The following is a 27,766-nucleotide window of genomic DNA, read 5'->3' on the forward strand; positions in this document are numbered from 1 at the left end:
TTCCAGTATTCAATGCCACTATGACATACTGTTGCATGACAGATTGTTTTTTCACTTAGGGGAACACACACACATGAGTAGAGGCCTTAATGACCTAAAGGAATGAGCAAATAGCAAACTGGTTTTCTGCTTTTCATTTTTTTTTTGGCATAATGTCTAGCACTTCAAATGTCTACTTAGGTCCCTGAGCACCCATATGAAGTAGGTAAGCCTCTTTATATTTTAAAGATGGGAAACTGGCTCACAAGAGTTAAATAAATCTCTATACCACAAAAGCAAAGTAGGTCAGTAATGGATTACTGGGGGGGAGGGGGAGGAGAATTAAATATTCTTATTGTAACTGGTCATTGGTTTTAGTTATTCATGTTCAATTCACAGACTAAAAATGACAAGCAAATTCATTATAATTCAATTTGTAGCTGAACTTCTTTTATAAGATAATTTAATACTAAATGCAGTTTCTGGCAAGATAATTGTCCGTGGCTTATTACAAAAGGAGAAACAGTTGCTTTAGCAGAGATGGAAGCCTGTTGATCCAGTCACTATACTGTGGGCAACTCCCAGGTCTTACTCAAAGAATTCTTAGCAGCCAAGTAAATATTAGCTAAACAACAGTGTTTCAACTACTTGCATTTCTACAGTATGTGAAGGCTAGTCCATAGTGTGGTCCACAATAGGTACAGCACCAAAGAACTAGGATGTTAGTTAGCAAGTCATTAATCTTTGACTACTATTTTAATTTTTTACTAAAACTGTCAGTTAACTCAAAAAATCAATGATAAAAAAATTACTCAATTGCACTGTTAAACAGTATACCAATTGAAATTTGTTACATTTTTGTATGTTTTCTACATTTTCAAATATATCCATTTCAATTACAACACAGAATACAGAGTGTGTAATACTCTTTTATTACAAATATTTGCACTGTAAAAATAGTATTTTTCAATTCCCCTCATACAAGTACTGTAGTTCAATTGGTCATGAATGTGCAACTTGCAAATGTAGTTGTTACATAACTGCACTCAAACAATGCAAAAAAACTTGAGCATACAAGTCCACTCAGTCCTACTTCTTGTTCAGCCAATCGCTCAAAAACAAGTTTGTCTACATTTGCAGAAGATAATGCTGCCTGCTTCTTGTTTACAATGTCACCTGAAAGCAAGAACAGGCATTTGCATGGCACTATTGTAGCTGGCATTGCAAGATATTTGCATGTCAGATGCACAAAAGATTCATATATACCTTGATGCTTCAACCATCATTCTAGAGGATGTGTCCATGCTGATGATGGGTTTTGTTCAATAACTATCCAAAGCACTGAAGACTGACATGTTAATTTTCATCCGAGTCAGATGCCACAAGCAGAAAGTTGGTATGTGTGTGTGGGTTCTGTAGTTTCAGCATCAGAGGGTTGCTCTTTTAAGACTTCTGAAAGCATGCTGCATATCTCATCCCTGTCAGATTTTGGAAGGCACTTCAGATTTTTAAATCTTGGTTTGAGTGCTGTAGCCATCTTTAGAAATTTCATGTTAGTGTCCATTTTCATTGTCAAATCTGCAGTGAAAATGTTCTTAAAAAGATGTGCTGGGTCATCATCTGAAACTAGAACATAAAATATATGGCGAATGTGGGTAAAACAGAGTAGGAGACATTGAACTCCTTGGGGGAGAATTCTGTCACAAATTTAATTAACACATTATTTAATGAACATCATCAGCATGGAAGCATGTCCTCTGGAATTGTGGCTGAAGCAGGAAGGGGCATATGAATGTTGATCATATCTGGCACATAAATGCCTTGCAATGCCAGCTACAAGAGTGCCTGTTCTCACTTTCTGGTGACAAATAAGCAGCAGGCAGCATTATCTCCCATAAGTGTAAACAAACTTGTTTCTCTTAGCGATTGGCTGAGCAAGAAGTAGGACTGAATTGACTTGTAGACGCTGAAGTTTTAGACTTATTTTTGAATGCAGGGTTTTTTGTACATAATTCTACATTTGTAAGTTCAACTTTCATAATAAAGAGATTTCTACAATATTGTATTTGGTGAATTGAAAAATAGCTCGTTTTTTTAGTGCAAATATTTGTAATCAAATATAAAGTGAGCATTGTACACTTTGTATTCTATGTTATAATTGAAATATATTTGAATAGTAGAAAATATCCAAAAATGTTCAAACAAATTAATTGCGCAATTTTTTTTTTTATTTTAAATCATGCAACAGCCATTTTACCCATTCATATAGCATAGTGGCCAAAGATTCCCCCCGCCCCTTTCCCACTGCAAAGGGTTTTAGACGTGCATTGGTGTCATGTCACTGTCTGCTTGAACCTTTACAATTGGTATGTGGCTTTGACAATTTTTGTGAACAGCCATAATTTAATAAAATTATTATCTTTAAATTAATCACTCATCCAAGTACCTCAAAACAATTTACAAACAATGCAGTATAATATTTTTATTAAGTTATGTCTGGTCACAAAGCTTGTCAAAGCCACATGCGGATTGGCTGTATCTATTTTATCCTTCTCAGCTTACTGCTGGTGTCAATAATAGTCCTACTCAAAGTGTGAAAACAGCCCTTCCTCCATTTGTCCAGGGAAAGTAGTGACTCAAAAGTTGTCTTCATTATTGTTGCCAAATAAATGGCTGCATTGTTTTCACATTCTGTCACTCAACTTGAAAAGCTATTACTAGTCCCTCCCACAGTTGTGAACTGCAGCATCTCGTTATAATTTATGGTGACTCAGACATGCATCCTAGGATGCAATTATGCACTTTTATATTGATCAAAGGCCACATAAATCAGATATCAACTATATACTATAATGACTATACTATAGAAATCTAGGTCTCATCTGAACTTGAAAGACAGCACGTAAAAAAAAAGTCAATTTTTCCAGACAGCTCCACTTGAAGTGTAGGAGAATCTATCAATTGCAATATCTTTTTAAGGCCAGCTATTTGACTACAAAATCTTCATAAGTTGGAGTCCTAAGTGTGCCCAACATCGCCTTCAGTTAAAACAGTGATACATATGCACACCAGTCCTTTACAATTTATTTTTGGTTTTATTCTGCATGTAAAAATGTTATATGCTTAGATGAGATGAAAGTTGAGGATTACTATATCTAGAAGAAGGTTTAGAGCAGCAATGTTCATCTCTAATTAGTCACAAGTTCTATAGAAGATATAAAAAACTATGTTGGATAATTAGGCAGGTACTTTAGTATTAGGGGAGCGGGGGGGGGGGGGCGACATTTTTACAGTGTATTACCTTCTCTAATGTTTCTGAAATTTGAAAACTAAAATACTTAACTGTAACTACATTAAAATAATTGTTCCCATAGGAGAATGGAGCAAGGTAGAGTTACAGTAGTTTGGACTGCATTAACTCAGCATCTACATATTCCTAATGTAGGAGGGACTATTTGTAAAATGCAAGATTATATTTCCTGGCTCTGATACTTTTTAGAACCATAGTATTCTTGGAAGTATGGGCCATTCCTGCCTGATGCACATACACGCACTTACTTTACAACCTAAATTTCAAGATATACCCTTTATCTAGATTAATTAGTCTTCTCTTCCCTCCCTTTCTACCCTCATCCAATTTCGAAAAGGACATCATGAGCTTCCTGCCTTTGACATGTCATTAACAGCTGAAGGTAGGAGACCTTTTCTAATTAAGACATTTAGCATTTTATTACTGTAAAAAAGGGAACCATTCAAAATGCTGGCTGTAAGTCTCATTGAGATACTGTATTTGATTATGCATATTTATTTATTTAGATTTACTATGACAGTCACTGTAGTACCTAAGCATTTCACAGATATTAATGGCTGTATCCTCACAATTCCCCTGTAAAGACAGGAGAAAGGTTATCCCTATTTTACATATGGGGGCCCAAGCCACTTAATTTTGTCTACACAAGGGAAGTTTTCTAAAGAGTTTCCATTTGTATTAGCTACTGTGGGATTCCTCGTGTAAACAAGGTTTCATATTGCAGAAATTCACAGTCATTTACTTGTGCAGTCAAATCAAATGGACACAAGATTAATGAACTACTGAGAACACAAATCTTATCTACATCAGTATTCCCAACCTGCAATATGGGCAAATTTAGGAGGTTCTCCTAATGTAACCATAGCTTGCAAGATAAAGACCTTAATGAATTACCAAACGTGGTCTGTCGCAAAGCCAGAAAGCTTCGAGTCCTAGTCCAGTGCCTTCGTTACAGAATTACCTCAGGCCCCAATGAGCAACACACTTAAATATGTGCTTAATTTTAAGTATGTGCTTAAATTATTTGATGGATGGTGACCTCAATTCACAGATACAAGTTTAATATGTAATTAGAAATTGTTGAAGTGTTCCTCCCTGATATTCTGTATTTACATTTTTATTTTCTGATGTTCAGCAAAATGTATCCATTGCTAGTTTTTATTTGAAAGACCCACTATCAACTTAAGTCTGGTCTGATTTAGGAAGTTTTGAGCCTTTGTGAACAGAAATTTTTTCTACTCTTTACAATTCAAATGGAAGACATTTTATGCATACCTTTGCGGTGTTTAAAAATGAATAAAAACAAACCATAATAGCACTATGAAACTGACTAGGAACACATGCCACTGAATTCATAATCCAAGATGAGAAATGCAAGTAAACAAATACCATAGGGATATATTTAGTAAGACTTTAAAATCTAGTGTAAAGTGTTTGTACTAAAACCTCCTTACCCATTACTGTATTTGTGAACCTTGACCAGTCATCTTTCAAATCCAAAGTTTATTTTGAGCAGTGGGGGCTAGATTCATAGCAGGCATTAAGGCAACTTTCACGTGCCATGCTGCCAAGTGACATTCACAATCACCAAGTTCAGCACCTAAGCTCCCTATATAATGCACAGAGAGAGTTGGACACTTAAAAAGGGAATTCACTGAAGCCAGCACATTGAGGGGGTTGCTCCTGAAGCTAGCGAGTAGGAAATGTTGAGAAAAGGAAGTTAAGAGCCCAAGTCCAGGAGAAGAAACATCTCCCTCTGCTCAGGATTCAGCCAGAAACCCTCTCAGAGTTAGAACCACTGTGCTTAAATGCCTTTTTACCCAGTAGCTAAAGCACTCACTGAAGATGTGGGAGTATTTTGGACTGTTTCTCTTGACTGCTCTTGTTGAAGCTGTTCCACTTTGTATAAAATAATTGATAGTTCATTGGACCAGAAAGACTCAATACAGCCCAGTATTTAGGGCACTCACCTGGGATATGAAAGACCTGAGTTCAAGTCCCTATTCCACATTATGAAGAGCATAGATTTTAACCCAGGCCTTTCACATACCCCATGACCATGGTTTTGAACTCCCCCCCCCCCTCCCATTTGCAGACCCCTAAAAAATTCTGAGTGGAAGTGCAGACTCCTTTGGAAATCAGACATTGTTTGTGGTCCCCAAGGAGTCTGCAGACCACAGGTGGAAAACTACTGCCCTATGAGTGCTCTAATCCAGTGGCTCTCAACCTTTCCAGACTACTGTATCCCTTTCAGGAGCTTGATTTGTCTTGCATAACCAAGTTTCACCACACTTAAAAACTACTTGCTTACAAAATCAGACGTAAAAATATCAAGTGTTACCGAACACTATTACTGAAAAATTGCTTCCTTTCTCATAGGGCATGAGTCCCATGGTTGAGACCCACCACTTTGGTATATAGAGCAGTATAAACATATTGTTGTCTGTATGAAATTTTAGTTGGTAGTGACTTTGCTAGTGCTTTTCACGTAGCCTGTTATAAAACTAAGCAAATATCTAGATGAGTTACTGTATCTCCTGGAAGATCTCTGTATACCAGTTGAAAACCACTGCTCAAACCACTGAAATATTGGGCAAGAGGCTGGGGCCCCCTCCTGCTTTCTTTTTGGTGGATGGGGGAGGGTGCAATCTGGTAAGCATGCCAATGAAGTCAAGGGGGCTTTCTTCAGGCAGCCAGCTGGCATGGCTCTTTGCAGGATCAAGGCTAAATTATCATTAATGCCACAAATGTGTTTTAAGAAAAATGTAATACTAACTGAAAGTATCTGTCCCAGCCCAAAGGTCAAATGTTTTGCAGAAGTAAGAGTGGCATGGTTTGGTATGGCCAGCCTTACTTATGCACTGCTGCTGGCAACAAAGAATTGCAGAAGCGTGGCCAGTGCCCACAAGATGTGTAGCACGCACACCCCAATTTCCTGCATATCCCTCCTCAACCCCCCCACCCCAATTCGGAAGAGGCTGATACCACCCCTGAAGGTGATCCTTGATCTCCAGAACTGTACTGTGAATATTACAAGCAAAATAAACGTGCATATTGCAAGTTTTTCAGCTATTGCTTTGTTTTAGGATTTAGTCCTAGAACTCAGTGATTAATGTTACACTTGACTCAAGCACCAGGAAAAAGTGTTTCATTAGAATTAATGACACCTAGAAAACATTTGTTAAGAAAAAAAACCTGTTAAGTTATCCTGACTATGGTCCGAACCCTGCAGAATTTTACACATATGCTTAACTTCAATGCATAAAAGGCAAGTACGTGCGTAATAGTTTCCAGGATCAGGGCCTGTATGTAGTCATAACTGCACACTCACTGATGCACCAGGCTCTCAGGTTTGACTGCTGGAGGTTTTCAGTACCACACCATTGTTAAAACAACAAATACAAGTGGCTAAAAACATAGGTTAATTTATTTACAAACTTAAAGTATCTGACAAAAAAAAAAAAAGTGGTGGACTTGCTTGGAACACCAGTAGTAGCATTACCTATGGCCTAACCAACTCATGTTTATTAATTTTGTTAACATTTGATTTCTTTGTTTGTAAAGTCATATAAAGTAAGAGTTGTGCCCCTTTTATTTGCCATATTTTTTAAAAAAGGAAGCATTTCAGTACTACTTATAATATTGGGGAAGTGGTACAAGAAAGGGTATGAAACCTATTGACCAGAGAGGTACTCAGGGATTCAGACAAGTTTAAGAATAAGTAAAAAAAAAAAAAAAGGGGGGGGGGGGGGAAGAGAGAAGATAGGTAGTGGGAAAGCACCTGAGAGTCTGGCATTATCTAGGTCACTTTGCGTAGGAGCCTGAATATGCGTAACAGGGAGCCTGACGAAGTCACAAGATTGCCCCATTTTAGACCCAACCCTGCGGGAGCTCACAGCACCGATCTCTCCCGTAGCCCAAGAGGCCACGTGATCCCAGCCCACCCGTCTCCCCCACAAGGGGCGGGGCACGGCCCGGCTGCCCTTTCCTCAGGCGAGGGTTACCTTGGAAGACGGCCAGCAGGCTGTAGGCGCTCAGGTAGCCCTCGGGGCTGTTGCACAGCTGCAGAGCCCTAGGCGTGAAGCTGCCCCACCCGCAGGGCCCCTCCTCACACACCGACGGGGGGCGGCCGGGAGCCAGGCGGGAGCGGCTGGCGCGCGCCCTGGGGTGGAGACGGAGGTCGGGGCTGGAGGGCTCGAAAGCCGGGTTCGCGATGCCTTCCCGCGTCATGGCGCTGCCAGCCACGCTCCAGCCAGAGACAGCCTCGCCCGGGACCGGCCCTTCTAAATACTCGGGGCAGGGGGCGGCTGCCTCCCGCCCCGCCCCGCCCCGCCCCGCGGCTGTGGAGCCGGCTCTGGCGGTTTTGAAAAGAAGGAGGCGGCGACTGCTGCTGCCGGCACCTGCCGCCTTGCCCAACACAGCCCGGGCTGAGGGGAGGCAGCGGCGCCTCTGCCTCCGGGCGCTGCCCCTGCCCCTGCCCCAGGGCGGGTCGTTCGCCGGCAGCCCTCTCGCCTTGGAAAGCAAACGTTTTAAAGCTGCCTTTTCTCGGTCTGCCTTCTGCCCCCGCCCCTCTGTGCTGCTCGGCGGCTTTTCGCCCTACCGAGGCATCATCACCCAAGGAACCTGCAAAATGACGCCGCACCACCCCTGGAAGCTTTTTGCAGTTTTCATGGTTATGCCTCAATACCCAGTTCTCCTTTACGTTACCGGAGTCATGATGCTTTACGTACTTAAGCATGCTCGAGTGCATAAAGTCAGGAAAAAACAGCCGGTGGAGACGGGACTACCGTGAGCTCCCAGCTAGGAGGACTGATTTAGGCTCCCCAACCACTGATAATCTCCAGGGGGTGTGGATGTGAGTGACTGGCATTGTTGCAAAGAGCAATGAAAGCAGACTTTAGGTGGATAGATAGAAACCCCGTTGTATTTTTAAAAAATCAAGTACCTGAAAGAATCCCCTTCTGAAAGTCTCTGGCTAGACCCGACATTTTCAAAACATCAAATGCTACTGGTGGAAAAAGCTAGAGGGTAGTTATTCCAGGTGCTGTCCTTCCTCACACCCAGAAAGTTCGATGGGATGAAAGCCATCCTGAATCACTAATCTAATTTCTGACAAAAAACATTTTCCAAATGTTGTCTCTGAGAACAGTTCTTCTTGTGTTGACTCACAGACACTGGTTGTGTTGGGCATCTGATAGATACTGGCATCTTATAAGCCTATAAATATATTCCTGACACAGACCAAGGAAGAGGTATTAAAACTTTTGTGGAGGTATCAAGTGTGGGCGTTCATCAAGTGTTTAGTGGTAGTACCAGTTTGTTTACAAAGAATGGGAGTTAATCATTTTACCCCTCTGAACAAGAACATTTTGGAAGGAGCCCAGGGATTATTTAATATCACCAGCAGGTGCTCATCACAGGGCAGTACAAATTTGTCTTATGGGTTCCTCCATCCCCTTTCATGAGTCCAAAACAGTTTAGACTCACAGGAAAGAAAAAAATTGAGCCAGCAGCTGTTAGAAAAGGCCTTGGTTAAGTCTCAGGACATATGTCTGACTCCCCAACCAGGATTTCTTTCCCTTAAGCAAGCAGCCTGGCCTTTCAAGTAGTCCTAGCAACTCAAGGGAGCACATAGCAAGAGGACAGACCATTTAAAATGGAGAAGGTTTGTGAAAATTCAAAGCAGTGAAAGAACATAATTCTTTTTGCTTTAAAAGACAACCTAACTTTTCTAGAGCCGTGGATGGTGAAACAGAAGGAAAATACTTTTCTAGAGCAGGGACTGTTTTTAGAAGTCAGATGGAACCTTGGAGTCAAACTGTTCCATAGCAGTTGAGAGTGACAGTTGGTGGATGATGTCACCATACCATTACCAGACCAAGGCAGAGTATGATACCCCTTTACCTTCCTCACACAGACTCAGCTAAACATCCCTCTGCATTTGTGCCTGTTTGTTAAATATCACTTAGGGCCTGATTCTGCTGCCCTTAGTCCCTGAATAGTCCCTCTGATTTCAGTTGGACTGACTGAAATCTATGTGACTACTTGAGAGCTGGTTGACTATCAGGGTGTAGTTAAGGAAGACAAGACAATTGCAGAGACACTACACCACTACTTTGTATTGGCCTTTAGCAAGTAGGATTTTGGGGGAAGACGCTTACCCTTTTTAGATAGGATGAGATCCTGTCAGACTGAACAAATACACTTCTCTATACCACTCCCTCGTCCCTCTAGAGCCAAATGGAATACTGGTCTCAATCTCACCCTAACCTGAAGCTGACTAAGCATTTTGCACAATTTATAGTTAACACCATAGAATCATAGAATCATAGAATATCAGGGTTGGAAGGGACCCCAGAAGGTCATCTAGTCCAACCCCCTGCTCAAAGCAGGACCAAGTCCCAGTTAAATCATCCCAGCCAGGGCTTTGTCAAGCCTGACCTTAAAAACCTCTAAGGAAGGAGATTCTACCACCTCCCTAGGTAACGCATTCCAGTGTTTCACCACCCTCTTAGTGAAAAAGTTTTTCCTAATATCCAATCTAAACCTCCCCCATTGCAACTTGAGACCATTACTCCTCGTTCTGTCATCTGCTACCATTGAGAACAGTCTAGAGCCATCCTCTTTGAAACCCCCTTTCAGGTAGTTGAAAGCAGCTATCAAATCCCCCCTCATTCTTCTCTTCTGCAGACTAAACAATCCCAGCTCCCTCAGCCTCTCCTCATAAGTCATGTGCTCTAGACCCCTAATCATTTTTGTTGCCCTTCGTTCTACTCTTTCCAATTTATCCACATCCTTCCTGTAGTGTGGGGCCCAAAACTGGACACAGTACTCCAGATGAGGCCTCACCAGTGTCGAATAGAGGGGAACGATCACGTCCCTCGATCTGCTCGCTATGCCCCTACTTATACAACCCAAAATGCCATTGGCCTTCTTGGCAACAAGGGCACACTGCTGACTCATATCCAGCTTCTCGTCCACTGTCACCCCTAGGTCCTTTTCCGCAGAACTGCTGCCGAGCCATTCGGTCCCTAGTCTGTAGCGGTGCATTGGATTCTTCCATCCTAAGTGCAGGACCCTGCATTTATCCTTATTGAACCTCATTAGATTTCTTTTGGCCCAATCCTCCAATTTGTCTAGGTCCTTCTGTATCCTATCCCTCCCCTCCAGCGTATCTACCACTCCTCCCAGTTTAGTATCATCCGCAAATTTGCTGAGAGTGCAATCCACACCATCCTCCAGATCATTTATGAAGATATTGAACAAAACGGGCCCCAGGACCGACCCCTGGGGCACTCCACTTGACACCGGCTGCCAACTAGACATGGAGCCATTGATCACTACCCGTTGAGCCCGACAATCTAGCCAGCTTTCTACCCACCTTATAGTGCATTCATCCAGCCCATACTTCCTTAACTTGCTGACAAGAATGCTGTGGGAGACCGTGTCAAAAGCTTTGCTAAAGTCAAGAAACAATACATCCACTGCTTTCCCTTCATCCACAGAACCAGTAATCTCATCATAAAAGGCGATTAGATTAGTCAGGCATGACCTTCCCTTGGTGAATCCATGCTGACTGTTCCTGATCACTTTCCTCTCCTCTAAGTGCTTCAGGATTGATTCTTTGAGGACCTGCTCCATGATTTTTCCAGGGACTGAGGTGAGGCTGACCGGCCTGTAGTTCCCAGGATCCTCCTTCTTCCCTTTTTTAAAGATGGGCACTACATTAGCCTTTTTCCAGTCATCCGGGACTTCCCCCGTTCGCCACGAGTTTTCAAAGATAATGGCCAAGGGCTCTGCAATCACAGCCGCCAATTCCTTCAGCACTCTCGGATGCAATTCGTCCGGCCCCATGGACTTGTGCACGTCCAGCTTTTCTAAATAGTCCCTAACCACCTCTATCTCTACAGAGGGCTGGCCATCTCTTCCCCATTTTGTGTTGCCCAGCACAGCAGTCTGGGAGCTGACCTTGTTAGTGAAAACAGAGGCAAAAAAAGCATTGAGTACATTAGCTTTTTCCACATCCTCTGTCACTAGCTTGCCTCCCTCATTCAGTAAGGGGCCCACACCTTCCTTGGCTTTCTTCTTGTTGCCAACATACCTGAAGAAACCCTTCTTGTTACTCTTGACATCTCTTGCTAGCTGCAGCTCCAGGTGCGATTTGGCCCTCCTGATATCTTTCCTACATGCCCGAGCAATATTTTTATACTCTTCCCTGGTCATATGTCCAACCTTCCACTTCTTGTAAGCTTCTTTTTTATGTTTAAGATCCGCTAGGATTTCACCATTAAGCCAAGCTGGTCGCCTGCCATATTTACTATTCTTTCGACTCATCGGGATGGTTTGTCCCTTCTTCATCCTCTTCATCCATCCATCTTCATCCTCTTTCCAGTCTACTACAAAATAAGTTCCTGAAAAGATATTACTGGATTCCTGCAAGACACTTTTCAGGCAGGCTTTCAATTTCTGCTGGGTTTCAGATGTCAACATTCCTCTATGTGTTTATCTCCTATACTTTGGCACTATGATAAAATCACTCCTCTGTGGATAGAGATGTTCTATGTAATCTTTATCTCTACTGCAGTACATTTCTCAACATCATTTTCAGTTTCTGGATTGAGATGTGCATACGCCCATTCCAAATTATCTTTCAAAGCCAGTTTTAACAGTGCTACCTCTTTTAAAAAGAATCCTCCTTTGTTACTGCTCCGCTCACAGTGAATGGAAATATTGGATCACTATAATGTTTACAACAGAAAAAGCTACATCAGCTAGAAACGATACCCTGAATTTATTCTATTTTACCTGGAATCTCATACCAGATATTACACAGCTATTGCTGCCTCTTCCAGATTTAGCTCCTTACCTTGCAAAGGGAACTGAAAGTCTACACTCACATGTAAAAAGAAAAGGAGTACTTGTGGCTCCGATGAAGTGAGCTGTAGCTCACGAAAGCTTATGCTCTAATAAATTTGTTAGTCTCTAAGGTGCCACAAGTACTCCTTTTCTTTTTGCGAATACAGACTAACACGGCTTGCTACTCTGAAACCTACACTCACATGTGTGTGAAGTCCCATTGGTTTCAATGGAACTCCTCATGGGAGAAGAGATTGGCCTGCCTGGATTGCTTTGCAGTATTTGCAACTTAGTGATATTACCTCACCCATTTTGTCTCTCTTATCCAGGGACCAACAGGGTGACAACAGCATCACATACAACTTAGTAACATGTCAGTCATGCCTTTTCTTGATTCCCATATTCTTCCACTTATCCTGTCACAATTATTCTCTTCCTTTTCTATTTCCCTTCTTTTCATCCGCTTAGTTCTTCATGCCATTTTGTTTTGTTTTGTTTTTGTTTGTTTTGTTTTATTACTTATATTTTGGATTGTTTAACATTTTTGGTAAATCTTTTAATTTTTCATGGAGGAAACACAACAAAGCTTGTAAAACTGACTTTCTGTTGTGTTCTGAGTAATAAGTTTCTTGTGGATAGTTTTCCAGGAATTGTATGCAGGAATGAATTGTTGCTTGTTTTCTCAAACGTTTTTCCTGGGTTTTAGAATATAAAAAATGTTAATTTACGTTTTTAAAAACCCATGAAGCTAACTTAGCTGAAAATGTAGGTGAGTTTATAGTGTTCACATTTATTTTATATTTTATACTTAATGGGTAGAATGTTGTCAGAATGGTTTGTGTACTTTTCATATCATAGAATCATAGAATATCAGGGTTGGAAGGGACCCCAGAAGGTCATCTAGTCCAACCCCCTGCTCAAAGCAGGACCAAGTCCCAGTTAAATCATCCTAGCCAGGGCTTTGTCAAGCCTGACCTTAAAAACCTCTAAGGAAGGAGATTCTACCACCTCCCTAGGTAACGCATTCCAGTGTTTCACCACCCTCTTAGTGAAAAAGTTTTTCCTAATATCCAATCTAAACCTCCCCCATTGCAACTTGAGACCATTACTCCTCGTTCTGTCATCTGCTACCATTGAGAACAGTCTAGAGCCATCCTCTTTGAAACCCCCTTTCAGGTAGTTGAAAGCAGCTATCAAATCCCCCCTCATTCTTCTCTTCTGCAGACTAAACAATCCCAGCTCCCTCAGCCTCTCCTCATAAGTCATGTGCTCTAGACCCCTAATCATTTTTGTTGCCCTTCGCTGTACTCTTTCCAATTTATCCACATCCTTCTTGTAGTGTGGGGCCCAAAACTGGACACAGTACTCCAGATGAGGCCTCACCAGTGTCGAATAGAGGGGAATGGATACTATATATAAATGGATACTGTTTGTAGTTACTATAGAATGCTACACCTGTGTATCTAAGACTAGAAAAAAATCTATTATTTGAGAAATAGTAAGTGATTGCGTAATTAAAAACTGTCAGTCACACTGCACTAAGGCAAAGACTGAGGACAGGTATCTTCTGCCTCACCTTTTTAGGCCCTGCCGGGGATCAGATGGGTCTTGTTGGCACCAGAGGATCACCAGGTATGACAGTCCCAGATATGCCTCCTCCCTTCTCAGTCCTTCCCACCTCAGAATAATCCTTGCACCAGGTACACAGAGCTGGCTGCATGTCTAGATGTAGAGGCTTCCTGTACCCGTGCTATTCACCAGTGAGGTGAGGGCCTTGTACTGCCCTACAACCTAATTGTGCTAGCTATGCTGATCCGAAGCAGCAGTGCTGAATCTGGCTCTGTATGCACAGTGGAATAGAAGTTATGTTTTTTCAACAGTTAACCATAGTGATGTAATTATTTTTAGTTTATCCTTCTATTTCAAGATAGTAGTGTTGAATACTCTCTTCTTTCTCTTTATGTGCTCTTCCCGTTTGTGTAGGAAACATAGGTTGCTCTTTAAAATAGCATACTTCCTGCTACCACAACATTTTCTTGTTTGTTTTTTATGTGTGAAATTTAGTACTTATAAAATGAAAAATGAAGGCTTGCATTTATTCACAGAACAGGTACAGCATGAGTAGCAGGTGTACAAGCTTCCTCACAAGTGTGCCTCAACTCTGACCTTGAGCACAGTCCCACTTTGTGGGTGAGTATCCATCTCCATGCCCATTCAGCTTTTAGCTTCTCAGCCAAGTCTGCCAGTATTTCCATTTATGTAAAGTTTGGTGGTCTTTTCTGTGATCTATATACCAGTTCATTGCTAACTAGACAGAACCGAATTTATTTAACATAGTCTTTGATTTTTCATTTATAGAAAAAGTTCAACAGCATATTTGTCTTTGAGATTTTGAATCTATTAAACAAGTCTGTAGAGAAGAGCTAATTACCTTCACTTTTTGTTGAAGGTGATAGTTACTATATTGTAGATCGGGGTAGGCAACCTATGGCACGTGTGCCAAAGGTGGCACACAAGCTGATTTTCAGTGGCACTCGCACTGCCTGGGTCCTGGCCACCGGTCCGGGGGGGCTCTGCATTTTAATATAATTTTAAATGTAGCTTCTTAAATATTTTAAAAACCTTATTTACTTTACATACAACAATAGTTTAGTTATATACTATAGACTTATAGAAAGAGACCTTCTAAAAACATTAAAATGTATTACTGGCACACGAAACCTTAAACTAGAGAGAATAAGTGAAGACTTGGCACACTACTTCTGAAAGGTTTGCAACCCCTGTTGTAGATACACACTCACAGTCTTCACTCGAGGTAGGCAGTATTTATTATTTTGTTTATTTCTTTCTGTTCATAAGCTGACCAAACAGTAACTGATGGGTGAGGGCAATAGTAATTTGTTTCACCTGCAGATACATGACATCTAGTGGTTGACTGTGAAACAGCTGTAGAATTGTACACAATGGAGCACTCTAATCCTCATTAGACAGAAGTATGGACCTAAGAATGTGGCTATTTTATAACTGCTACCTTCAGAATTACAGGACCTATGAATAGGTTTCTCTTAATTTACTGACCTGGGCCCGGCAAAGCAGAGCATTGGCTTGGTGAGTATAAAACAATAATTTCAAAATAGAAAGAATCTGTTCAACTAAAGCCACATCTATACTATAAATGCTATAGCAGCACAGCTACAGCTCTGTATTTTCTAGAGCAACAGAAGGGATTTTTCCATTGCTGTAGATAATTCACCTCTCCAAGCTGTGGTAGTGAGGTCCACGGAAGCATGCTTCCAACAACCTAGCTGTGTCTACACCAGCGGTTAGGTCAGCTTAACTATGTCATTCAGGATCGTGAATTTTTCACACTCCTGAATGACATAGCTAGGTTGATGTAAATGTTAAGTGTAGACCAAATCTAAGAATGCAAAGATTATATGGTGATTTCTGTACCAATCCTGCAAGTTACCTGACTTCTTATTTCCTTGCAATCCCTTAGCATGCTCAAGGATATTCTGGATAGTTACTTATATTCACATTTATAGCCGTCATATGTTGAATGCTTAGTTGTACATGGAAATTTATTCAGATAAAATTGAAAAAACTGAATTTATTGCTGTGTTTGTGCTGGGTTTCTTTGAGAAGATATATCGTTTGACCAGTTCTAACTGCAACTTCATTCCCAATATTGGATGTTTTTCACTCAATATATTCAGGCTTTTAGAGTTAATTTGTTGCCCTATAGCTAACTAATAAGATGAAATTCATAGTGGTTCTTATTTTTCATCATTGTGGGAGTAATTGGGGTTTTTGAGCTTTCCTAATATATGCAAATCTAGTATTTGTCTAAGTATTTTTCTAGTATTTCCTAATATATGCAAATCTAGTATTTGTCTAAGTGATGTAAGTCTGACATTCACTAACTGTTACCCTCCCTGTCCAAAAATATCATTTGTTTCCACTAAAGTTCCTTGGATAACTTTTGCTTTTGCTGAGTCATGGTGCTGCATGTATATGAAACAAAATGAGTTAGAAACTGTTTGGATGGGAGAATTTTGGCTTCCAGAAGCCTGTCAAAGACAGAGAAAACCATATGCACTACAGCTATCAACATTGCTTAAACTGGTGTAGCTGAATCTGTGTTAGCAACAATGGGAATTTTTTCGAAGAGTCCTTAGTGTTTAAGGAGTTGTTTATAAGGTAGGTAAAGAAACAGATTGTTTTCAACCTGAGAGTCTACCTTTAATAAGAAACTATGAAGAAAATTATCTTAGTAGGAGACCTAGAATGTATGACTTTATATCACTCTTACTTAATACCTAGTATCACAGAATAAAGGGCTTGTGATATGAGAAAGTTGCATGGGCATTTCTTATTTTTTGAATGATTGACTTTGCGACATTAATAATGTTTTTTAACAGGGGGGGTAGTTATGTAGTTTCATTTATGGTTTGGATTTGTTTTGTTCTGATTCTTGTTTTACACTAGGAGGGAAGGACTTCCGCTTTGGTTAGGAGGCCAAAGCACTGGGATTATCCTGTTAACCTAAGGAAAATGCCTCCAATGTGGAAACAGAGGCCCTGATACAGAAGAAATGAGCCAAAACTGATGGCCTTCTATAGAGGAGACTGCATCCATATTTTTCACACAGTGAAGTTAAGATATTACAGATCTGAATAATTATCAATATTACAAAAAAATTTCTATGTGGCAAAACTTCATGTCATTATAAGAGATGGTAGATACATGTGTCCAAACTCTGCTAATGACTCCTATAGGCTTACTATTTGGCTCTGTCAGATGGGGATCTGTCCCTTAAAGAACGTTGGGGCTCAACTGCACTTGTGCCACACTTAGCTCACCATGCCATGTGGAGAAAAATAAGCAAAGTCAAATGATAGGTCATGTGACTTAATCTGGCCTTCTGCAGGGAAAAAGAGCAGCATGTGTGTAAGGTGTTGTCACAGGGTAGCTCAAAAAAGCATTGGTGTGCAGTGAACCTGAGATCCAGAAGATGGCAATAAGACTATGCAGGAACTGTACCTATTGTGCTTGACTCCTGAGTATGTGACCCTGGCCCGCACTGCATGAAATGCAAGGTGACTGGGACTGAGAGTTTGCACTTGAGGGGACCCTGGCTATGGTCTCTAGGACTCAGATAATTGGGTGGGACTTGTGGAAAATGATGTTATTATATTTCACACTGAGAGGGGTGAGAGTAGCCCTGGGAGGCACCTCATAGGAGGGAAAAAATATATTTTTTTTCTCCTGGAAATGTGAGGGAGAGTATGTCACAGGATAATTGGTCCCTGTGGATACACTGAACCCAGCTCTCCTGGATCAGAGCAGGTGAATCCAATCCAGCCAATTAAAGATCTGTTAATGGGCAGTTGAGGGAGGGCTGACATAGGCTGTGCTATGGGGAGTGAAAACTACAGAGGAGTGGTGCTAACTCCTGTGGTGGGCCTCTGGAGTAAGGGACCAGGGGCTCAGGGAAGCAGCCCTGAGGTTATTGCTTCAAGAAGGGAGCAGAGCTGACTGAGACTAGGAGCTGTAGTGCCAGAGACTCTGGGAGGGGTGACCCAGAAGCCTGAGGCTAAAGAATGAGTTAAGACTGTTTTGCTGTTTGTATGCTTACCTCAGTCAAGGAAACAAATCTCCTTGTAAAGACTAGGCATGGCAGTGCATGCTTTGTAGCTGGGGAGAAGCCTCACATGGTGCTAGGTGTTGCACAGACTCAACTCTCTCTCTCTCTGTGTGAGGGAGCACAGCTACCCACCAAACAACGAGGAGCCAAAGACTGATGAGAGTCTAGGGGAAGACTTTTGTCCTAGCCCTCTGAACAAGGGTGTATTTAAGCCTAAATGAATAGATTTTCCATAGTATTAGGTCCCTAGACAGGAGAAATGACAAATCAATTCCAGCCAGAGTATATTTTCCCATGGAAAATTAGTAGTCATTCTGAGGGAAAGTTTGAAAAGGAACTAAACAGAATGGAAAGCATTCTAAATAAGTGGAAGAATCTTTGAAAGGGATCCAAGATGTACAACAGCTCATAAAATGGGCAAACTGGCTTGTCACTAATGGGATGCAAGAAATGTGACAAGTCAGTTTAAATCCCACAGGTAAATCTTCTGCTTTGCAAAGACAACATGACTGGCTGAGGAACTTACTAGCAAATGTTCCAGGGTTATTTTATGTTTCCTTGCTGAGAGCTCATGAATTTGGCAGCTGACATTAAGTGACAATTTCAAAAATGTTTATACAGTTCAACTTCAACTGCCATTTGGAATAATGTGGCATCACAAGTTTTCCATAGAACATTCATCCAACTTTTTGAAGGCATCAGAGAAATTGAAATCAAATTCTGCTGCATATAGATGATGTGTCTGGAAAGCAAATCCACTTCTGGTTAGAGTCATGAATCTGAAAGCATACAGTTATAAAAAGAAAAGGAGTACTTGTGGCACCTTAGAGACTAACAAATTTATTAGAGCATAAGCTTTCATGAGCTACAGCTCACTTCATCGGATGCATCCGATGAAGTGAGCTGTAGCTCACGAAAGCTTATGCTCTAATAAATTTGTTAGTCTCTAAGGTGCCACAAGTACTCCTTTTCTTTTTGCGAATACAGACTAACACGGCTGCTACTCTGAAACATAAAGTTATATTTACCTAAGATGTAAGCATACTGTGCTCCCAGAGTGGGGTTGAAATGAGACAATCCAAATATGCAAAAATAAGAGGATGAAGGGGGCTACCTAGGTTCATGGGTACAATTACAAATAGTGATCCTCACTTTAAATAAGGCAGAACTAAGTACCATTGAAGGAACTTATTTAAAAAGACAGGGAATTAAAACAAAGCTTAGAACATAGGATGAAATCCTGGCCCTACTGATATTAATGGCAGTTCTGCCATTGACATTACTGAGCCAGGATTTCCACTCTTAATCAAATCATCTTTGAGCACAATGACTCTGAGCTCAGATAGTTCCATACTTTTCAATAGAACTATCCAGGTTAGGCATCAATGGTCTGGCTCAAAAGGAATATCACCAATAGTATACACCTGAAAAGCAATAACAGACAGGAGAGATGTATAGATGACTATACAGAGTAGATTAGGGAAACAGAAACAGATTACAATAGAGCCAGTTGGAAATATTTTGAAGCTTTTTCATCCAAAAAATCCAGCATGTAAAAACTAAAACTTTTTGGAAATCTATTTGTTTTAATGGTTCAGGATGGAATTTCTTGTCAAACCCAAGGAGAGAGGGGCCCATACCAAAGTAGTTAGGGCCTGGGATGTGGGAGATGCAGCTTCAAGTCCCTCTTCCTGATTTAGAATAGGGATTGGAACCTGGGTCTCCCACCTTCAAGGTGAGAGGCTATTGTGAAATATGTTGCTTTCTCTTATTTTCATGAAAAATTTTGAAAGGTTCTAGTTTTGTTCTGATGTGGATTGAAAACAAATATCAAAACTGCAATTTTTTCGCATTCTGAAATTCTTGCTTTCTTCCCAGACCTAATTACAACCTTAGTCAAGACACTTCTAGTCACCATCAAGAATGTACAAATTCTTGCATTTAAAAAGTATTCCATAAATGTGGAGTATAAATTTATATATATAGTTTTGAAACATCATCACCATTTTCCCATAAGATGTAGAAATAAATGTTGACAAACTTACCAAATGCAAATAAGAACTGAAGCATCCATAATAAACTGCAAGTATAGAAAGATTCTTTTTAAAGAAGTTGAAATCATAATGTTGAGTTCTGAGATTAGAAAACCCTACTTATTTTGGAATGGAGACAAGGAAGTCTCGAGCAAGCTTTGTATTACAAACTAGTCAAGAGGATTGGAAAATAAGGACAGCTCTGAAAGATGAGAAGGAAGTGATGTATTAATGAACAGTCTATAGGAGTAGGTGGGTGAGGTTCTGTGGCCTGCAGTGTGCAGATGCTAAAACTAGATGATCATGATGACCCCTCTGGCCTTAAAGCCTATGAGACTTAAAAATCACCATTTAAAATGTCTAAACAAAAAATAAGGTAAATGCCAAAGTTCTGGAGTGGATAACAGGTATTAATTTTTCAGAAATTAAAGTGTTTTGCGGTTCAAAAATAATAGCTAATGGCCTTGAATTTGGCTCAATTTCACACAAAAAATCAGTTTTGATATTTTGTTCTGTTCCAATGTGGAACAAAACCCAAACCTTTAAAAAAATTTCATGAAAAAGCAGAGACACATAACCTTTCAGCCCAGAATAGCCAATAGCTCAGTGATTAGGTCACTCACATGGGATATGGGGAATTTAGACTACAATATTAAATCCATGTAATTGTTATACAACTACTTAGTAAGACATTGGTCATCAAATTCTGAGAGGTGCTGAGCACCCATACCTCACATTGATGCCAATGTAAATTGCAGATGCTCAGAATCTCCTGGATCAGGCCTTTAATTTGAAATCAAAGCAGATAGTGATAAGGCAATATTGTCAGGTGACTTTGTCGAATCTGTCTAAAGCTTCAATTACAAGTGACATTTTTAAAAGATAATCAGATGTTGGCACTATTAGTTGATGCACATCAAGGACAGAATTTAAATCCTATATCCAATCAATACAAATATCTGCAGCAAAAAGTGCATTTTCATTTGCAAAGTTCTGTCAGCCAACTGTCATAATCTAACATAGCGCCAGCAGTATTATGAATGCCAAGAGTTTAAAAAAATCATGTGATTGGGTCAAATCAGAAAGTTTTTGATCTCTCCTCTGCATTTTGAATTCCCCCTATGTGTGGGGAGTTCCAAAATTAGAACACAGATCAAAACCTATACCTTCCAACCTCTTCTGACACAAAATATACATAAAGTGCTCCCTAATGGTGCAGAGGTCTCTCAGCTTCTCCCAAAATGCCAATATCTTCCTGTCTCACAGACCACATCAGTTATCTATGAACCATGCTAGTAGCCCCATGTTAACTCTGCACCCCAGCCCCACATCAATTAACCTTGTGCACTTCAGCTCCATATCAACGCTGAACATTAAGCCAAGCATCAGTTCTGCACACCTCTGCTCCTCCTGCAGCTGTGGAGGTCCTTCTCCCAGGATTGTGGGGTGCAAGTTCAGGGCCTCCTCATCCCAGTCTACCAGGCCTGATGAGGTAGGACTCCAGGAATTCTTCGTGAGCTCACAAAAGCTTATGCTCAAATAAATTTGTTAGTCTCTAAGGTGCCACAAGTACTCCTTTTCTTTTTGACCAAATAGAGCTATCTTTGATTCTCAAGCTGTTGTAGCCCCAGCACTGGGGTTAGTTAGAGTAATTCTTAGTCCAGCTAGTTGTGGTCCCTAAAGAAGCACATCAGCTGATAATTACCAAGGGGAGCTCCATTCCACTTCCATATTCCCTTTAACTTCCCTGATGCATCTTCAATGCTGATGGAAGGGAGAAAATATGTGTGTGGACGGGTGGGGTGGGAGTGGTTTGTGTAGGAGCTAGTTCTACCACCTTTAAGCTACTTGACAAGTCCCCTCTGCTGGGGATTTCATCTGCCATTGCACTGCAGTGTAAAGGGAATGGAAATAGGGATGAGACTATGACCAAGAAAATATATTCCTGAGAATCTGTTCAAATTCTAAAATGCTTAATCTCCCATTGCTTAAGCAAGTAGTCCAACTAAATGAGTAAATGTCATTCAGTATAAGGGTTGCAGAAAAGGATCCAAAATAATTCTCAAAATAGTTTAATTTTGAACAAATTAATAATTTAAAATCTTTTGCATGTTGAATTTGAAGCCATTTAAAACTTAAATATTTACCTGTTCATATTTAACTCCTTCCCACAAGAGAGAGAGGAAAAACAAAGGAATATGCCTATTTCAGATCCCATCTAAATCTATGGCACAACTTCCATTCACTTCAGTGGGAGTTGGACTGGCCCAGTATTTTTGTGTTATTGTTTAGCTTCAACCTATTTAAACATTTGGTGTCATGCAATTTTTTCAAGAACATCACAAAGGCATTTCATTAACAAAATGCAAGCATATATCGCAAGACAATCTATTTCTGTGCAATACATCACATTTCTGATATATCAAAAATTATACGAGAATCTGAAAATAGAGCTGTTCTGCTGTTTTGTCCATGAAAATATTTCAAAAAATAACAAAATTAATATTTAGATAAATGTTGGCACTAAGAGCACAAATGTCAGGATATATAAAATAACAGGAAATCTCTAATGAGCAATTTTGTCTTATTAGAAAGGTGCTTTTTAAAAACTGGGCCTCTGTGGTCTTCTAGCTGTCTTTCTTAGTAATACAGCACCTATTGTGAATATTGCTGTGCACTGGAGATGGGAGAGCCACAACAGAAATGTAGTTGTCAAGGATAAAGGAAGAAAGTGAAACTGATTGATTTACTACTGTATTTTGACAGAGTGCAGGGGCACTATGTTGCCCCCATTACACAAGGGCTAACTGTAGCTTCCTTTGTTCTTCCTAATATACAAGGGATCAGGGGAAGGGCTGTAAGAAAGGTTTGGTGGGAAAAGGAAAATGCTGTGGGAAGGCAGGGCTTCCTACTCAAACTCTGAGTGTTAGGATGAGCCTCTAATTTAAAAAGTCTGTTTTATTCTTTTTGATTCTATATAACCTTGGTTTATGTTTATAAAGATTCTATCAACACAGACCGGACAGTGTGTTGCTGTGTCTTGTTTCTGCACCTGCTTACAAGACTCCATTTGATTATCTACTTGAAGGCAGATGGACTAAATCAAATGAGGTTACAAAAAATCATTAATAAACTGTTTTTCAAAACAATATACTTATTGTCTCAACTGGTGTATTCTCTCTTACTACTTGAAATAAGTGACAAAAAGTTTTTCTTTAAAAAAGTTAGCAATTAAATTCAGGCAAAATAGATAACCAGAAGATCTATTTGGATTAAACTATGTTCCTCTTATTTTTAGGTGGCCCAGGAAAAGCAGGTGAGAAAGAATGCAGTGCTTTCGCATCTTACTTTGCATTCCTTTTTTTTTTTTTTTTATACAGGCAAACTCAAATTGAAATCAAGGACTGCAGAATTAGGCCATATAAAGTGCAATCCTAGAATATCAGGATTGGAAGGGACCTCAGGAGGTCATCTAGTCCAACCCCCTGCTCAAAGCAGGACCTAATCCCCAACTAAAATCATCCCAGCCAGGGCTTGTCAAGCCTGACCTTAAAAACCTCTAAGGAAGGAGATTCCACCATCGCCCTAGGTAACCCATTCCAGTGCTTCACCACTCTCCTAGTGAAATAGTTTTTTCCTAATATCCAACCTAAACCTCCCCCACTGCAACTTGAGACCATTACTCATTGTTCTATCATATGGTTCCACTGAGAACAGTCTAGATCCATTCTCTTTGGAACCCTCTTTCAGGTAGTTGAAAGCAGCTATCAAATCCCCCTTCATTCTTCTCTTCTACAGACTAAACAATCCCAGTTCCCTCAGCCTCTCCTCATAAGTCATGTACTCCAGCCCCCTAATCATTTTTGTTGCCCACCTCTGGACTCTTTCCAATTTTTCCACATCCTTCTTGTAGTGTGGGGCCCAAAACTGGACACAGTATTCCAGATAAGGCCTCACCAATGCTGAATAGAGGGGAATGATCATGTCCCTTGATCTGCTGGCAATGCTCCTACTTATACAACCCAAAATGCCGTTAGCCTTCTTGGCAACAAGGGCACACTCTTGACTCTTATCCAGTTTGTCGTCCACCTTAACCCCTAGGTCCTTTTCTGCAGAACTGCTGTCTAGCCACTCAGTCCCTAGTCTATAGCAGTGCCTGGGATTCTTCCTTCCTAAATGCAGGACTCTGCATTTGTCCTTGTTAAACAGTGGCCAACACCAGGTGCCCCAGAGGGAATGAACAGAACAGGTAATCATCAAGTGATCCATCCTCTGTCACCCATTCCCAGCTTTTGGCAAACAGAGGCTAGGGACATCATCCCTATCCATCATAGATAATAGCCATTGATGGACCTATCCTCCATGAATTTATCTAGTTCTGTTTTGAACCCTGGTATTGTCTTGGCCTTCTCAACATACTCTGGCAAGGCGTTCCACAGGTTGACTGTGCATTGTGTGAAAAAATACTTCCTTTTGTTTGTTTTAAACCTGCTGCCTATTAATTTCATTTGGTGACCCATAGTTCTTGTGTTATGAAAATGAGTAAATAACACTTCCTTATTTACCTTCTCCACACCAGTAATGATTTTATAGACCTCTATCATATCCACCCTTAGTCATCTTTTTTTCTAAGATGAAAAGTCCCAGTCTTATTAATCTCTCCTCATATGACAGCTGTTCCATATCCTTAATCATTTTGTTGCCCTTTTCTGAACCTTTTCCAATTCCAGTATATCTCTTTCGAAATGGGGTGACCACATCTGCACACAGTATTCAAGATGTGGACTTAGCATGGATTTATATAGAGGCAATATTATATTTTCTGTCTTCTTATCTATCCCTTAATGATTTCCAACATTCTGTTTGCTTTTTTGACTGCCACTGCATGAGTGGATGTTTTCAGAGAACTATCCACAATGACTCCAAGATCTTTCCTAAGTGGTAACAGCTAATTTAGACCCCATTATTTTATATGTATAGTTGGGATTATGTTTTCCAATGTGCATTACTATGCATTTATCAACATTAAATTTCATTTTCTATTTTGTTGCCCAGTCACCCAGTTTTGAGAGATCCTTTTGTAGCTCTTTGCAGTCTGCCTGGGACTTAACTATATTGAGTAGTTTTGTATCATCTGCAGATTTTGCCTTCTCACTGTTTACCCTTTTTCCAGAACATTTTGGAGCAGCCACTCCACAGATCATCAGCAGTGCTATGAAAGCTGGTCTTGTCTCCAGAGCCCAGATTGGCAGGGAGATAAGCAAACAAGAGAAACTGCTTTGTACACAACCACAGATCTCTGTTTGGCTGAGAGATGTCAGAAAATCCAGTGCCAACTTCCTATTACAAGCTCTCCTGGGAAGAAGGGCAGCAAGAAAGGATGTATTGCAGTAGTGGCATAGCAGGCCAAGAGTGCGCACTTGGGCTTGGGGCACAGGCCCAGAAAAAAGCGTAAGCATGTGGACCCGTTCAGCCCACACCACACTGTACATGAAATCAGTCAGAGCCCAAAGGAAGTTGTCATGGTCCTGTACTAGATATGGACTGGCTTCGGAGTTTGCTTATGTGTTCATTGTAAAATCATTTAATGCTCCGCCAGGTATAGCTGAGATTAGCTCAAATAAGGGTATTTTACACACAGTGCCACCTAGTGCCTGAACAGTATGATATAGTTTAGCCCAGGTACCGGCAACCTTTGGCACACAGCCCGCCAGGCTAAACCCCCTGGCGGGCCAGGCTGGTTTGTTTACCTGCCGTGTCCGCAGGTTTGGCTGATCGCGGCTCCCTCGGCCCATGCCACTTCCCACAGCCCCCATTGGCCTGGAGCGGCGAGCCGTGGCCAGTGGGAGCTGTGATCGGCTGAACCTGCAGACGTGGCAGATAAACAAACTGGCCCGGCCCGCCAGGGGGCTTACCCTGGAGGGCCGCGGGCCAAAGGTTGCCGATCCCTGGTTTAGCATGTCACTAATGAAGGAGGCCCATGTTTGGTGAGTAATGCAGAGGAGGCACTGCTTGTTGGCTGGTCAAAGTAACTGTTGCTGATAAAGCTGGGTGTTTGTTACTGATAATGGCGTTGGGATGATTTCTGGGTGAATTCCTTCCTCCCCAAAGGCCGTAGGAGTGATCTCCATCTCAAGATAAGGATTGGAGTTTGGAACCGTCTATGAACAATTTCTGCTTAACCACTTTGTCAATGCAGCACACATAGTTCAGTAGTATAAATAGTGAATTTATGAATATTGTTCTATTTGTAAAATGTAGTTCTGCTTCTCAGTCATCAGAAGTAAAATATTAAATCCTTGGTTTCAGAGTAGCAGCCGTGTTAGTCTGTATTCGCAAAAAGAGAAGGAGTACTTGTGGCACCTTAGAGACTAACAAATTTATTTGAGCATAAGCTTTCATGAGCTACATCGGATGCATCCGATGAAGGGAGCTGTAGCTCACGAAAGCTTATGCTCAAATAAATTTGTTAGTCTCTAAAGTGCCACAAGAACTCCTTTTCTTTTTGCGATTAAGTCCTTGGTAATAGAAGATGGATTTTTTTAACTTATTTCCCACTGCTGGCAATATTACATAAAAGACTGTGCTGCATATCTCCAGAAAAATCAATTCATATGGGAAGCTCTTTTGGAAAGGGAAGTGTCAGATTAAACTCCTTCATGGAGCTGATTATCAGGAAAGAAACACTTCTGCTCTTTTCCTGACACTGTCTTTTTCTGGCAGATTTCCTGCTTAGTGGCACCATGACTCAATTACAGTTTCAGAAGACATTGTGCCTTGGGAAATAACATTTCCCAGATTTCTCTGGAGTATAGGCTGTGTAATGTCCTCAGTTTGATATTGGCACAGGCAGAATACACAGAGACATAACCAAGGAGGTTTCAATAGCCCTCTACTGGAGCTATTTTAGAGTACATTGCATGCACCACACCCAGATGCAGCCAACTGTACTTCCTGGTATAGGCCTTTATCATGTCTCTTGAAAGCATAGACCATAGGCTCCCTGGAATGACTACTGCATTCCCACTTTCTAAGTAGGCAGGATCTTGCTCCCTTGTGTGCTTAGCAAGCTGCACTGGTAGATAAGGAAAAGGAGGGGCAATGGCCTCACTCTTTACCCATCATTCCATGCCCTAGTAGCAGAAGCTGTGGACTAGGGGACACAAGGATGGCCATTTTGCCAGGGTTCAGGTGCAGGTGTGCTGTGCGGGGGAGGCTCATTGCATACTTTTCTTCACTATTATGCCACTCACTCCTCAATCCCCCGGTAGGTCCAGACAGAATCTTGGTCTTAGTCAGTTTTCAGATATGATGGTGGCAACTTCTCTCTTAAGAGCTGCATTGGGAAATGACTACAGTTTTCTGTAAAGCAGAGCAACAGCAGCCACCTGAAGACAAATTTCTTCAAAGTTTTACACAACGCCATAACTTACTTTCTAAACATTGAAGTTCATGTGTCTGTTTGTTTATCTATGCTCTTTTAGTAACTCTTCAGAAACTCTGAAATGTGCTATTTTTATTTTCATAGTAATGTAATTCTAATAGTGTTTATAAGTTTCAATGTTAAAAAATTTTGTTATAGAAAATATCATGTTTTTTTTAAATAAAAATGGCATTTTTACTGGTATTGTAAAATATAAATTCAGTTTCTCTAACATGAAATCTTCAACAACTCTCATACTATATTTTTTGAAGATAGAATATTTATTCTAGATTTTTTGACATTTACCAAACAGCAAACTGTGAATCATTTACTACTGTTTCTCCTATTTTTCTGGATTTGGCTCACATTAAATCCTCTAGAGCCCAAGCAAGTCACTTGCTTCTCCTCCTCCTCCTAAATTCCACAGCTGCTCTTAGAGATATCTTCTGGTTTATGTTGGCTTTAAACTACAGGTAATACTGTATATCTCTGCTCCAATTTACCCAATGCTACTTAAC

The 27,766-nt window shown here is 40.7% G+C and overlaps 1 protein-coding gene across 3 annotated transcripts in view; it reads right to left on the reverse strand.

Moving 5' to 3' along the window:
- Positions 1-7,966, reverse strand: part of SLCO4C1 (solute carrier organic anion transporter family member 4C1) — an 85,343-nt gene extending 77,377 nt beyond the window's left edge. Inside the window, exon 1 of one of the 3 annotated variants that reach the window (XM_038403776.2) lies at positions 7,294-7,966. In XM_038403776.2, coding sequence (XP_038259704.1) covers positions 7,294-7,519 — 226 coding nt within the window. In that variant the 5' untranslated portion in view covers positions 7,520-7,966. The remainder of the gene's footprint in view (positions 1-7,293) is intronic. The other 2 variants (XM_043514903.1, XM_043514904.1) reach the window with 2 other exon arrangements.
- Positions 7,967-27,766: the final 19,800 nt, after the last annotated feature.

This window comes from Dermochelys coriacea, chromosome 5 (genome assembly GCF_009764565.3).
Source record: "Dermochelys coriacea isolate rDerCor1 chromosome 5, rDerCor1.pri.v4, whole genome shotgun sequence".
Taxonomy (NCBI): Eukaryota; Metazoa; Chordata; order Testudines; family Dermochelyidae; genus Dermochelys; species Dermochelys coriacea.